A 15102-nucleotide genomic window follows, 5' to 3' on the forward strand; every position below is an offset into this window, starting at 1 on the left:
AAATAGACTGCTGAATAATAAGAATTTATTCTTATTAAATTTTTCTAATACTATAACTAGAATATTCTATAAATACTTATCTTTAACTATAATATATACTTTATATCTATTTTCTAGAAAGATATAATCTCTACTTTAAGTATTAAATAGTACTACTCTACTATATTTCACCTATAAACTAATAGCTAGTCTAAGTATATAATATAAATTATTAAGATTATACTCTGCTATAGTTATACTAAATACCTATACTAGATTAACTAGTTATCTTAAATTATATCTATAATTAATTTATTATCTAGCGCTTCTACTGGTTAAATACCTTATAAATTACTCTTCGGAATTAATATTTATTAATCCTAGTAATCTTTAAAGTTAATATTTAAGTAGAACTTCATCTCCTATCTTAATATAAAAAAAGTATTAAACTTTACTACTATCTATATAAAGTATTTTTATAATAAAGACTATCTATTTATTAAATTTAAACCTAAAGATTAAGTCTATATATATTTATACTATAGCTACTAATTACCCGGCTGTTTAAGTAAGAAGCTTAGTAAATAATTTAATAGCCTGTATAAAGTTATTAAGTATATTAGATATCTAGTATATAAAATTAAACTTCTTTCTAACTCTAGAGTATACTCTATATTCTCTGTTATTTAACTTAAACTTATAAAGTATAAGAAGCTTTCTGGTAATCCTTATCTCTACTAACTCATAAAACCTAATACTATTAAAGATAAATATTTCTCTAATAATTCTAATTAATATAAAGTTAAATATATTATTAATAAATACTATATATATAAAGGCTGAAACTATATTTAATATTTATAATATCTTATACGCTAGGCTGGATACAGACCTTATAATAACTAGTAGTTAGATTAGCCTGATAGACTCTAAGATTATAAAGACCTAGTTACTAAGTATAAAAACTATTAATTACTATTTTTTTAGTCTATTATTTTACCTAGTTTCTACGCTTTTCTTTCTACTAATTTAATAATAAAGATATTATTTTTTCTGTATTCTTTATATATTATGTTCGAGAGACCTCCTAGCTTAATTCAACATTATTAGACATGCATACGGGTTGGGTTGGGGCGGGTCAAGGCCTCGCGGACCCCAACCCGCAGCGGGTTTGGGTATTAATAATATTAAACCAACCCATAATAGGTTTGGGGCGGGTTCTGCGGGTTTAACCTATTAAACCCGGAGATTAACAGGACTAACCTACTATAGTAAGATACTATACTAAATAGAGCTAGACTAAATATTTAACTAGGATAGGTTAGAAAACCCGACCCAACCCATTTTTTATACTATAATATTATTTTAAGTTAGTACTAGAATAGGGATAAGAATTAAGTAGTTCTAAGGATTAGATAGTTACTAGAATTATATAGTTACTAGGCAGAGGCTAGGATCAGGCAGTTAGATAGTTTGTAAATAGAAGATATTAAGGCTAGGATCAGATGATTGCTAGGTTCAAGTAGTTACTAGGATCAAGCGGAGGCTAGGATCAGGTGGTTAAGTGGTTCGTGAAGCGGTTCGTGAAGTGGTTCGTGAATAGGAGATATCAAAACTAGGATCGAGCGGTTGCCAGGATCGGGCGGTTGCTAGGATCAAGCGGAGGCTAGGATCAGGTGGTTAAGTGGTTCGTGAAGCGGTTCGTGAAGTAGTCTGTGAATAGGAGATATCAAGTCTAGGATCGAGTGGTTACTAGGATCAGGCGGTTAGGTGGTTCGTGAACAGGGGAAAATCTAACAATAGTTAGATTTTCTATTATTATCATCAGTGAATATAGTAGTGAATATGTAGAAGGGTTAAGATACCATCTCTCACCTGTCAAGGGTAATTTTGATTTCTTCTTTCTAGGTGTCTGGGTTTTTCGTTTCTGAACCCCATTTCTGAAATCCAGCAATCTTTTCACGAACTTATCAGTAGTTTCCAGTTAAATCTAACCATTGTTAGATTCCAATGCCACCAAAAAGTGCCGGGAGGCAGACTGCCTCTCCCAAGGCTAGATCGCGAGCGCCCCAAACCGGTCTTATTGCAACTGAAGATACAACACAGGAAAAACTTGGGGACCACTTCCTGGGAACCTTGATAATCGATATACGCCGCCTTGACTGGGTGTGGTCAGTTGAGCAAGGACGGAACCGAACAATTTCTGACCGTCTAGTTCGCCAACTCGTCAGCGCGTTCCAACACGGAATCCAACGATATTCTAATCGCACACGGCTTACTGTGACTGTTCGGAAGGAGGAGTTCGCAAGCATTCTTCAGTCATATATAGCAGATGGCGTGACTTTGGAGGATGTGGAAAATAGAGTCAAAGTCAGTAGAGGCAGCGAGGTATGATTCTAACCATGGTTAGTTTTTTTCTGGGTGATACTGGACTAATAAAACTAGGGATCGTTTATTAGATATTCCGGGCCGGTTCGACCTGTTCTCCGAAATGGTCAACATCGCGTCGAGGCACTTCTTACGTTATTAGAGGAACAGGCGAAACTTGCACAGCAAGGGGCAAATGATCAGTATGGTAACGTAATTCAAGCGCCTGAAGTCAAGGTAGTTATTTTCTAACCATGGTTAAAATCAAAATTCATCTAACAATCGGTAGGACTATTGCTGGGCAATCGACTTATATGCTATTGATGATCTGGATTCGAATTTACTGGCCGCGCTCTGCGCGAATAGTAAACCCGTCAGCCTTCAAAACTCCGAGGGTTATACTGCATATTATGTCATATCGAAATGGAATGTCCTGTCTGCCGAGGATCAGCAGAAACTAACTTCAAGCAAGACCGAATTTGACAGCTGGCTATATCAAACATTTGGGATCACCCCGGATACCACCCCTCGAATCAAGCCAATTCTCCGTAATGATGCGTGGAAGAATAGTTGTTTTCGTTACGTGTCGACTCGCTATGGCGAGGCGACATTTAATTGGGCCTTGATCACTAGAATGTTGGGAACTCGACTTGATTTCGTGAGTTTTCATGCACACTCTCTTATTATTATTCTAACCATTGTTAGATTTGGATCGCCGAATTCAAGAAGTACTTTCATTTCATGTCGAAGATCCTTGGGGGATCGGAAAACCTGCTGCACAAGAATGATTTTATGAAGATCTTCTCCCTTCCTGCTGGAAGACCCGACTTTCACTTACGTCTTCTATTTTTTCCGAACACATCTGATTATTGGGACGGGAAAACCCCGCATAAACGCCCATTTGCCCTCCCGGTTGAATATCGATCGAATAAGGCCCTGCCGAAACTGTCTAAACCAGTCCACGTTGGTGGAGCTAATTTCGAACATCGTCGGCCTGACTTCATGGATATGTTGGATGAGAAGCAATACGTCAGGATCTTCCATGCACTTCGTGATAACCGTGACTTGGAGTGTCCTAGTTGGTAGGTGATTTTCTAACCAAAGTTAAATATTACTTGATACTAATAATGAGAAGGTCGGACTGGACCCAACTTGAGAAGCATCCAGTCAAGCCAACTTGCCAGCTACTAAAGCATATTCTAACATGGGTAGAACCAACATGGAAGTTTCCTGAGCGGGCGAATCACGCACTACAATACTTTCATTTTACAACAGAGGTTAAGCGACTCATGCTTAATGAGGATACAGATACAGAGATTGCCCGGCAGTTCATCCTGACAATTCTTAAGGAGGTTAAACAGGAGACTATGTGGAGAGACACCGTGGTCGAAACAGAGGTAAAATATTTCTAACCAATGTTAGAAATATTCAGCTAATAAATACTAGCTCAAGACATTACCGACAAACTTACTGGATGAGGGAAAAAATGAAGACTATCTACAACGATTTACCAAGACTTGTTGGGCCAATATCGTCAACCTGGTGACCCACCAGAAAGCGGACTGCCTCAGGGGTGATATGGCTCAATTCAACAATAAAACAACCCTTGTAAGTGAAGCTTCTAACCATAGTTAGAATAATACTAATGGGATTATAGCAAGACCAACTCCTGCCAACCCCAACATGGGGAAATATCATTGTTGACACTAATTTTCGTGATAACATGATGTTGCTCAAGACTCCAGCTCTTGACAACCCGTTGACCCGTGCTGCATTTGCTGACGAGGGGGATGTTTTTGGCGCTTTGATCCACTACCGTGAATTAAAGCGGAAAATGCTCCTGACCCTTGAGTGGGGCTATATCATACCGCTTGGAAAGAATTCCCTTCGTCCGAAAAATTTGATCGCTTCTATGGTTAGTATCTACATACTCTCTTTCTAACCATGGTTAGATTGAGTTATTAATTTCATTGGCAGGAGGAATACATAGCTGCGGCTGAAGTGCTTGTAGAACTCGACATGGCATTGCAGAAAGTGGGGTATAACCTCGACCGTGATAACTTCAATGAGGACCTAGGATCATTCACTCTTAGGAGAGATATTGCCCGACCAGTCGATACTCGACCAGAAAAACCAGGTTTTCAAGATGCGCGCCCTCTGAAGTACAAGACATTAGAGGAAGAATACCTTGATGAGTTCAAACGCGCCCGGCGTCAGCGGATGAACATGATGGTTGAAAGATCCGGCACTAGAAAACGCAAGAGAGGTGATCGTAAGTTTCTAACCATGGTTAGAAATTACAGGGTTACTAACAGGATGTTAGCTGACCCCACACTCACGACTGTTCGCACTATCCTCGAGATGCCGATACCCGTTGACATCAGGCAACTGGATGGAAACCGTATCGATGCCGACACGCATCTGCAAGCGACTAACCGAATCAAGCAAAAATGCCTGGAATACGTTAACATGGCTGACGAGACTCGAGCGACTCAAGGTACCCAGAAATGGTTGGAATTGAAGGATTTATATGCCTATTACAAGCTACAGATGCCAGAGGATGAAATGGAAGATCTTGAAGTAGAACCGACTCCTGGAGATGATGGCGCGGCGGGTGCTGAAACGGCGGATGTGGACCAAGCGGATCAGGAGATGCCTAATTAATTGAATATTCTAACCATGGTTAGAATGTCTTGAGTAAGGCAACAGTATCAGGTACTGACTCTACAGCTCCGTTGTCCAACAGCCTACTCTATGATTTAGTGAAAGATGCGAATGCAATACTACATAGGAAATAGTTGAAATAACACAAGATTCAAGTTGAAATTGTTTATCTATACATACAGTAGAGAGTAGATATACTTAGGATCAGTAGTTGAGGTACCACGGACTAGTATTAAGTAGTAGGTTCTTATACTATACAAAGTGAAGCTGGCTTGAATACAGATATATATTTTCATACATGTCCTTAGTCCTTTTACTGTAGTTGTTATCAGTTTAGTAACCTTAAGACTATTGCAAATCGCAGCCTTTATTGGTTAGTTCTACTTATGTAATCTATGACACTAGGTTAGATATTAATAATCTATAATTACTGTTCATCGGTATTTCTGATTCTGATTCTCTATTTTCCCTATTATTCCTCTATACACAACCTCATTCCTTGATCAACTATATCTTAAACAGTACTATATACAGAGTAATCTAACTATAGTTAGATTACTCGCTTTACAGTATAACTATGGCACGAGGTGGAACCCAGTTATCTCTCGAGACAGAGGGTGCTACAGCATGTCGGTTGCTGCGTCATTTTACCAGACTCTCCCCTGATCAGCAGAAGGAATTGCTGAAACCCAGGGCATTTAATAAGTGGCTCCACAATGCTCTGGATATTCAGAAGGCAAGCACGGCACGTGTATTAGCGGTAATCCGGCATGATACCTTCCGATATATTACATTAGATTTATGTGAAACAGACTATGGCAAGAAATTCTTTACATGGTCTCTTCTCGAACGGATTGTAAATTCTAAACTGGACCATGTAAGTTCCTCCCCTTTGCTATAACATTTATTTAACTGGTTAACTAACCATGGTTAGATATGGGTTCGCGAGATTAAGAAATTTCTCGACTTCGGCCATACTATTTTCCAACATCATATTAATGATATTGTATCTGATGACTGGGTTAAGATACTAGAACTCAAGCCAGAAGACTGGAATAGTCAATTACAAGTCCTGTTTTTCCCGACGTCTTGTGATAATAGCTGTGGGGAAAGTAACTCCAACTTTCCTGGGGCCTTCATAACTTCCTTGAAGGATTATCCTGTACTAGGCTCTTCAGGTATGCCTATTACTGGAGAAAGTATTATACTCTCCCGACGTCCAGGCTTTCTTTCAAGTCTTTCAGATATTGAGTACCAAGATATATGGCAAAGGCTTTATAATATAAAGCCGTCTATTATCCCTACATGGTATGTTACCGTTATGGCTTAACTATTGATTTAGTACTTAAACGTTTTGTTTAGGCATTCATGGTATATAAGTGAGAGGAATATTTCATCAAAGGTTATAAGTATCCTGAACCATATTACTCGTTGGGTGCAACCAGACTGGGTTTATCCGGAACGTGCAAGTAAGGAGCTGAAGGAATTTTCCTGGGCAAACTACTTCACACACTTATTATGGAAGACCCATAATAAATGTTCTACCTTGCCACAGTCAGCCTACCATGAACAGGCAGAGGTTTTCATTACTAAATTATGGGATCAAGTAAAGTCTGATCCACAATGGTGTGACCCTTGTTATGAAAATCTGGTGAGTAACTCAGTATCCACAAAATCTTTTCTTGTTAGATTAGGCTGATCTGGTTTCAAGCTTCCGGTATCTCTTCCATCAGAAACCTTTATATCTGGAGGTGTTGAAATGAATGAATACTGTCAGCGGTTCAAGCTATCACATTGGTATCAGGTCTTAGTTCTGGTGGTAGTATCATTCCCTTCACAATTAAGGGGCTCAATGGAGCCACTAAATGATTTGGCTAAAGCAGTTCGTGATATGGATTTTCTATATAATCTAACTTTGGTTAGAAAATATGCTGATCTAGATGATCCTAGGGGGACTCTTTATCCCGCTATTCAAGTTGGGGGCTCAACATTTGCCACGCCAATTTCGAGCATAACCAACAGTTACGCCTACTTCCAGGACTGAATACTCCTCCGAATCATCAATATATTATTTCAGAAGGAGACCTATTTGGGGCAATAGTACACTATCGTCTACTAAAACAGGCATTACTTGAAACTCATAATCCTGGGTTATCTAGTTCTACAACAACGGGTATCCAATCCCTGGTACGTACATTATTCTAACTTTTAGTTCTAATACCGCTGATCCTTATTTCTCCTCCAGGATCAATACAAGGCCGCGGTTATCCTTCTAAAAGAAAAGGCAGAAATTTTAAATAAATATGGATGGCAGGCATATCCAGATGATTGGAATGAAGATCTGGAGGCTTTTACTATATCTCAATTACAGAGATATAGTAAAAGAGCAGATATATGTCCTGGTTTTCTTACCACAACGTATCCAAAACTATTTAAGAACCCAAGAGGTATAATATCAACCAAGCGGAAGGAAATTAGTAGGGATGAAGATCAGTTAGAGAAGGAGGATAATCATATCTTAAAACAAGCAAAGAGAGACAGGACTCTATAAGCTAGGATAACTCGGTATAGTTTCTCTTTCTGAACTCTCTTATTAATATAATAATCTTAGTATTGTTAGGATTTTATTTCTTTCTATATTATAGCTCTCTTTTATATCCTTAATACTTTGCAGTATACTTACTTTTACAGTACTATACATTTATCATGTCTCAATCACAACATTTAGGGTCAGATTTATTTTCTGATTTCTCTTATGACCGCAGTTCACCTCCAATACAATTAACACCATCATGTTCAACACCGCTTTCAAATTCTAATCCAACGGCAATATCCTTTCATGAAGAACCAAACCATCTTCCTTCAACTGCAAACACAGAATCTATCCGAGGCCTGAGGTATTATAAATACCCTACACCACAGCTTTTTCCAGACCAGAGAGAACTATCCCAGGCAAGTGAACAATTTACTCTATGGTGGCGAAAAACCTCCATCGGAGAATATATTATACATCATGTCAAGGAGCAAATTCACTGGGGAGCAGAGGGTCGAAGATCACGAGGATGGGATCTATTTATTGAAATTGCTGAGATTCCAAGTGGGAAGCCTAAGGTTTGCTGCCATCACTGCAAGACTGTTATGAATCATCCCTCCTACAGGCGCACAGGAACCAAGTCTATGAACGCCCATCCAGACAGTTCAAATTGCGGAAGACATAAACCAAAACCCAATAATACTTCTCAATCAACACATCGTGCAATTGCTAGCCTTCTTGAACGGGGAAAGGTGAGTCATAGAATTCTAACCATGGTTAGATGTTCTACTCATAATAAAGAAGAATAGTGAGACACTTGGCCAATATTCGCATCAGAATCTTATCGATGAGATTACCCGATTTATTATCTCCTGTCGACTACCGTTTACAACTACAGACAATGTATTCTTCCGCCGGATCCTTCATATGATATGCAGCCCTTCGATCAACCTGCATATTCCTGGCCGTAATCAGATTCGATCACGTCTTTTGGAACTGTCTTCTGTAACATCGGAACATATTCTCGACTATTTCCCTCCTGACTCCCGAATGTCAATTGCACTTGACTGCTGGACGAGCCCACACCAGAAGCCTTTTATGGCAATTACAGGCTATTTTATTGATTCAGACTGGAACTATCAGGAGATCTTACTTGGGTTTCCTCCTTTACAAGGAGATCACTCAGGTAAAGAACTAGCTAGGGTTGTTGCTTCAACAATCCGTAAGTTTCAGCTTGGCTCTCGCATACTGGGTATCACGACTGATAATGCATCTAACAATACTACCATGTTTGCTGAACTAACACAAATCCTAAAGGATGAGCTGAATAATGAGCACTCTTCACTTCTCAGTACTGCAGTTGACCCTAATTTTGCTGCTGTTCTTCGATCTGCCCATCATATCCCTTGTCTTACACATGTCATTCAACTCTCTGTGAAAGCATTCTTAGATGAACTAAGAATTACACCTAAGAATGATAATGTTCAGTTCTCCTGGGATAAAAGCGAGAGCCGAGTAAAACAGAAAGGGATTATTGGTACACTTGAGAAGGTATGATACTTCCATTATTTCTAACCATAGTTAGAATACTACTAATATATAACATCTATCCTAGATCCGCAAGATTAGCCGCTTTATCAATGCAAGCCCGCAGCGCCGACAAGCCTTTGAGATCGAACAACAAAAATCGGTTGATTATATCGGACACCCATTAGTACTATTTCTTGATTGCCGCACCCGTTGGAACTCGACATATGAGATGCTCAAGCGCGCCTATCAGCTTCGGATTGCTATTGATCACTATATTACAGCAAATACAAAGTACGATCTCTCGAGTCTTGTGATGACACCGGCAGAATGGCGTCAAGTCGCATATCTTCGAGAGCTTCTCCGTGAGTTTGCTATCTATACCGTCAGTCTCTCCGAACATACCGGGACAACAATTCATCGTGTCTATGATATATATGATTCACTTTTCAACCATATTGAAGACTATCTTACAAGACTGTTAAACAAGCAGTTTCGTTGGAAGAAGATTCTTTACAAGGGCCTTGAAGCAGCACAAGATAAGCTGAGGAAATACTATCAGGATACCTATGAGTTTCATGGGGATATGTATGCAATTGCAACTATCCTAAATCCATGCAGCAAACTCGAGGGCTTTAGAGGTGCATCCTGGAGTAATGATAGAGGGCGGAACTATACTCGACGATACAAAGAGAAACTTACTGAGGTCTATACCTACTATGCAACACAATTTCCGTTACTGGTTCAGACATCAGTATTAGAGGAGCCTACAGGTCTGCTTGAGAAAGCTTTACATGATTCAAAACGCCGCCGTCTATCTCCAGAAGAGACAGCTCCATCAGGGAGATATTTAGAGTTACGAACTTATCTTGCTGAAAGTAAGTATTCGCACCTTCTCCAATACTGGATCCTTGATATAATAATTCTAACTATGGTTAAATTATACAGATCTTGAACATCCATCAGCCTGCTCTGATATTCTTACTTGGTGGTCAATACACCAGTCGCGCTTCCCGATCCTTGCTCGCATCGCTCGTGATTTCCTTGCAATTCCGGTATCAGGTGTTGGTGTTGAGAATCTCTTTAATACTGCTCGGGATATCTGTCACTATCGTCGAAGTCAGCTGGCACCTGAGACTATTGAGGCAAGTATTATACAGATGTGCAGTGACCGGTTCAAACTCAAGCAAGAGTATATGTTCCTACAAGATAGTATTGAGGATCCTGAGAGGCATAATATTCCGTTACATCCAACAAGTGAGGAGGTTTTTGAATTCGATTATGATGATAGGATAAGTGATTCAGAGGATGAAGCTGGCTTGGAAGACGATGAACTTTCTTGGGATAGGGGTTTCTTTGACGATATTGAAGGTATTAATGGTACTGGTGAGGAACAGGTACTATCACACGTACCAGAAGGACAGGTTAGAGTTGAATTACCAGTAGCAGTAACTCCCCAACCTTCTATAGTACCTACTTCACGGGCTTTACGTCAACAGAGACAGTCCCCCGGCCATTATCATCGACTAAATAATGGTCGGTAGATACTAGATAATATATATTATATAATATATATTTTAAGATTGACTTCTTATATATTTTAGTATATATCTCTCTCCTGCAGGAGTAGTCGGTAGATCTATAATCTAACTATTGTTAGAAGTAATTATATTAGTTATAAGTAGGGTGGGTTGGGTTATGGGTTCGGGTTATTCCTAGATCCCCAACCCATTAAATAACCTAACCCCGCCGCGGGTTTAGGTATATTCAACCCAACCCACAGCGGGTATAAGAAAACTAACCCGGACCCGGACCCAGGTGGGTTCGGGGCGGATCGGGTATAGGATTTCAGGGCGGGTTGTGCATGTCTAAACATTATTCCTGTTCCGGTCTAGTCCCGGCTAGATAGTTATTCTGATATAGCAGTCTTCTACTCCGCCGATTCCTTACTAGTTCTTATTTAGCAACAACTTTACCTTATTCAAATTGAGTCATCAAGATGACGGCCACCAAGTCGTTTTACAATATACCTATAGAACCTATATACAGTTCTATAGAAGTTTATTAATAAAGATGCTGAATAATTATTATCTAGTAAATCTTTATACTCAGTACTAAATGTAAAAGACTAGCAGAGAATTAAAAGGCTTCTAAAGCATATTATTACTAATATTTTTAACTAAAATACTTAAAAAAAAAAAAGAAAAACTTCGCCGGATATACTAGAAAAAAGAGAAGTAATATTAAATTAAGAAATAGCAGTAAATTTAGATATTAATAAAAATCAATACCTCTACTATAATAAGAAGAAAAAGTATAAGAAAGAGAAGGCTTATATAACTAAAAAGATAAAGAAGTAGCTTTAAAATAACTTTAAAATAATCTAAAAAGATAAGAAAAAGGCACCAGTAACTCTAAAACTAAAATATATATATAAAAAAGTATCTCTAGATACTAAAGTTATTAGTAAGGCCTCTCTAACAGTAAACTACTAAGGATATCAGATCCGCCTCCTATAATAATTTGTAGATTAAAAAAAATTATAAATAGCTTTATTTAGTATTATAATATTTAATATACTTCTTATTTCTATATAAATCACTTTAATTATATTGAAAAGCTTCATTTTTTATCTTGTGGTGGGAGTAAAAATCGGGCGTCAGGTGGGACCGGGCGTCAGCTGATCAGCGACGGTATGGATGATTCCACATTACTTTGACATCACGCCAGGCCCGTGCTCGGCGGAGCAGCCAACACTTCCTCTACGACAGTTACCATAGACGACCCGAGACCCCAAACCGACCTGTCCCTGCACGCCCTCTGCATAAGAGACAGGTATAAGCCCTCCCCCTGTTCAAGCAGACCAACAAAGCTGTCCCTATCCGTAGACCAGATCCGGGGATCTCGCCCTCCCCCACCAGCTCCTGCCACAGCCTCAACAAGCGTATTGAAAATCAACATCGCCGACTCCGACGTCCTAGGCAGCTCATTGAACGTATCCAAATGGTTCCGAATATCCTTCCCGGCCCGCCTCAGCGCCGCCCACATGCACAACATGATCCCATAGCTGCTCGCCGTCGCCCAGGGCGGTTCACGGCATCGACCTTCACCCCCCTCGCCAACTATTCTGCACAGCGCACCCGCGAGATCCCCCAGGAGTGCCAGAATACCTTCATCACCCCACAGATGAGGCTGGAGTAACGGAGCGGACCGTCTAACAGCGACATAGTTTCCGAGGGTGAGATGCGTCGAGGTCGCCAATCCCGCAACGACACTGTTATCCACAATACCGCCGATAAGGAGGGGGTCCGGACGGCAGAGGCTGATTTTAACAAAACAGTAAAAAGTCTCAATCGTGCGCCAGAGCACGAAATGCGGGGTTTCGGCCGTGCACGCTTGGTCCTTGACGATGCTCGAAATCACCCTCATCGCACTGTATACTTGTTTGTTCTGGGCCTGGGTGAGGATATGGAATGCGGATGGATCGGCCGGGCTTGGGGGCATTTGGTAGTAACACCGGGTAAAGTCTCGTATTAGTGTATTTATATTTACAAGGAGACATAATGTTGCGAACGGTGATGCGGCCAGGGCAGCGAGGAGTTCGGGGCTCGGGGATTCGGTCATGAGCTGCTGGGTAGCGATTGAAAGCGAGGCCGTTGCTATCCGGCGAGGACTGTATAGGTAGTCCTCCGACAGCGTCCCAAAGTGTTCGGATACTCTCTGGAGCCAGACTTGCGAGTTTTGAGCCTCCCACAAATCGCTTGGGAAGGGGAGTTCCCACGCGAACTCCATTGGCGAGAGTAAGGGCCGTGAATTGGACGGTAGAAAGACATACGAGTCCACGAGTACCAGAGCGTAGAGTGAAACTTTGAGCGACTCGTTGTGGATATAGGACGTCCACCGCATGTACGGGGTTTCTGGGTCAACTTGGGCACCCAGGTCGTTTCTTTGAGATGCACAAGATAGGTAGTCCGGCGCTGCAATGCCCTGTATCAGCAACCCCAGCTCCCGTATGGCCTAAGACGCACATTAGAACTTATTGTCAAGCGTTAGAGCAAACCGCCTACGTCAACAATAGTCCGCAGCAGGCGTTTGGCGGCGGCAAATTCAGCGGAGTCCTTCGAGTAGGCCCCGTAGATAATATGGAGGATGCCGGCCTGTAAAACCCAAGTCTTTCGAACTTCGCTATCATCAGCGGTAACCTACGATATTAGAGCAGTCAATGGAATTAATAAAGCATTTTGCGCTCACCATGTCGTAAAGCTGCTGGCTTCCACGCTTCCAGGTATTTTGACACCATTGGGCAGATGCTTCCGGGTCACTTGAGTATAAACTCCCAATAACTGCAACGATATTAATCAAAAGCTCAGGCGAGGAGGAGATGGAGAAGGTCGGCCGATGTAGTAAAGGAAAGGCTGGATGAAAATTGTCAAAATAAGCCTTGATATACGATGCCGTATCCCCATTGTCCCTAATGTTGACAGCCACCGAGTCAGTTCACGATCGAAGCTTCGCAAGACAGAACATACACAGATGTCGAATACGCGGGCTGCGCTCGTGAAGACGCATCGTCAAATGGGATATTCTCCGGGCTATGTTGTGGGTTCAACAAGGCCTCCGGAGCCACGAGAGAGGCAATGGTCTCTGCTATTTCTGGTGGACTAGAACCACTCCGACTTGCCAGGCCGAATTGATCCAGGAGTCGACAACGATGGCAATGCCGCTTATATACATCACTGCAAGGATTTAGTAAATGATATGTAGAGACTCCCGGCAGACACACCTCCGTGAAAATCGGGCATGGCATCCAGCGCACTCGAAGGCCTTCCGGGAAGCACCGCCGTGTCCTTGGAAATAGATTAACTCCTGCGAGATGGAAGGACAGTTCTTGATGCTTACGGGCAAGCTTGTGTCTTTTGAGATTCTCCTGGCCACGATCAGCTCAATGAGAGGAGGGTAATAAGCTCAATATTATACGGCACTTACACTCCGCGTAAACGTCTTTGAGCACTCACTACATGGAAACGGACGAGAAGCAGTACCATCGGCACGGTCCGCCATGATATAAAATATAAGCAGGAATAATTCAAGCGATGCAGTGTTACTCGACAAAGAGGAGAAGGCCCCTCACGTGCAGCTACTCCGCATTGACAGCTTCTCCAACAATCTCGCCAATAACATTCACTCAACACCATCTCTTATCTCGCTTTCTGTCAGGACCAGCTCCATACATGCCATATCACTCCCCACAGGCTGCTTAATCGCGCTTAGCTGCAGTCTTTCATCCACTTGGTGGAATATCCCCTTCCAATCCTCCGCTGCGCGCTCCTGGCCATTAAAGCTGTGCAGCATAGTCAGGTCCTGTGCGCGTAGCATCCGTTCCCTCTGTAGTGGCACAGATCCAGGGTCAGGCATCACAGAATCAATTACTATAATACGAGAGTCTTTCCCAAGAGCCGGCACAAGCTGGGAGAGGATCCTGACTGCATCTTCCGTCGGCCAGTCATGCAGGATCATGCGGAGCAAGTATACGGCCGCTCCCTGGACAGGCTGGGGATCGAAGAAGTTGTGAGCGAGGTATGTAATCCGCGATTCAAGGGCAGCGCCGTCGGAGAGGGAGAGGAGACCAGGTTTGGCATTAGAAACGACGTCAGGAAGGTCCTGGACAATGAATCTCAAAGAGGGAAACTTCCGAGCGAGGGCGATAGAGACATGCCCTTTTGAGCCACCGATCTGGTCATCTTAGTAAAAACAAGGTAAAAATGGACAGGCAGGATACATCAACAACGGTGGCTTCACCCAGCCCAGCCCAGTCAAAGCCCGCAATGGTGTGCTCGACACTAAGATGCTGCGCAGACCCAGCAGCCTTCATAAGATTCTCGAAATGAGCTTTACGATCTGGGTTCTGTCCTAGATGCTCGAAGAACGGAAGCTCGGTGTTGTTCGCGACATTATGCGCCGTGTGCGTTCTACTCATACTCTGCGGCCATTTGGCATGGGCAGACACCATGGCCGCTGCTGCTGGCACAGAG

General features: G+C 41.7%; 4 protein-coding genes across 4 annotated transcripts; 2 read left to right on the forward strand and 2 right to left on the reverse strand.

Annotated features, from left to right (window-relative positions):
• Window positions 1-1989: 1989 nt before the first annotated feature.
• APUU_60062S (uncharacterized protein) lies at window positions 1990-5010 on the forward strand (the record flags this gene model as incomplete). Its single annotated transcript, XM_041706865.1, has 9 exons — window positions 1990-2367; window positions 2425-2583; window positions 2636-3004; window positions 3052-3428; window positions 3482-3743; window positions 3793-3954; window positions 4004-4261; window positions 4324-4618; window positions 4670-5010. The coding sequence occupies 9 exons, from the start codon at window positions 1990-1992 to the stop codon at window positions 5008-5010; spliced, it is 2601 nt and encodes an 866-aa protein (XP_041559208.1).
• Window positions 5011-5587: 577 nt separating this feature from the next.
• Window positions 5588-7561, forward strand: APUU_60063S (uncharacterized protein; the record flags this gene model as incomplete). Its single annotated transcript, XM_041706866.1, has 6 exons — window positions 5588-5887; window positions 5945-6318; window positions 6373-6661; window positions 6722-6892; window positions 6961-7197; window positions 7256-7561. The coding sequence occupies 6 exons, from the start codon at window positions 5588-5590 to the stop codon at window positions 7559-7561; spliced, it is 1677 nt and encodes a 558-aa protein (XP_041559209.1).
• A 4230-nt stretch (window positions 7562-11791) lies between these two features.
• APUU_60064A (uncharacterized protein) lies at window positions 11792-14131 on the reverse strand (the record flags this gene model as incomplete). The annotated part of the gene is made up of 7 exons (XM_041706867.1): window positions 11792-13087; window positions 13138-13272; window positions 13322-13541; window positions 13600-13806; window positions 13854-13917; window positions 13970-13997; window positions 14057-14131. 7 exons carry the CDS (start codon window positions 14129-14131, stop codon window positions 11792-11794), a joined length of 2025 nt encoding a protein of 674 aa, XP_041559210.1.
• A 120-nt stretch (window positions 14132-14251) lies between these two features.
• APUU_60065A (uncharacterized protein) lies at window positions 14252-15080 on the reverse strand (the record flags this gene model as incomplete). The annotated part of the gene is made up of 2 exons (XM_041706868.1): window positions 14252-14803; window positions 14850-15080. The coding sequence occupies 2 exons, from the start codon at window positions 15078-15080 to the stop codon at window positions 14252-14254; spliced, it is 783 nt and encodes a 260-aa protein (XP_041559211.1).
• Window positions 15081-15102: the final 22 nt, after the last annotated feature.

The sequence above is a fragment of the Aspergillus puulaauensis genome, chromosome 6 (assembly GCF_016861865.1).
Source record: "Aspergillus puulaauensis MK2 DNA, chromosome 6, nearly complete sequence".
Classification (NCBI taxonomy): domain Eukaryota; kingdom Fungi; phylum Ascomycota; class Eurotiomycetes; order Eurotiales; family Aspergillaceae; genus Aspergillus; species Aspergillus puulaauensis.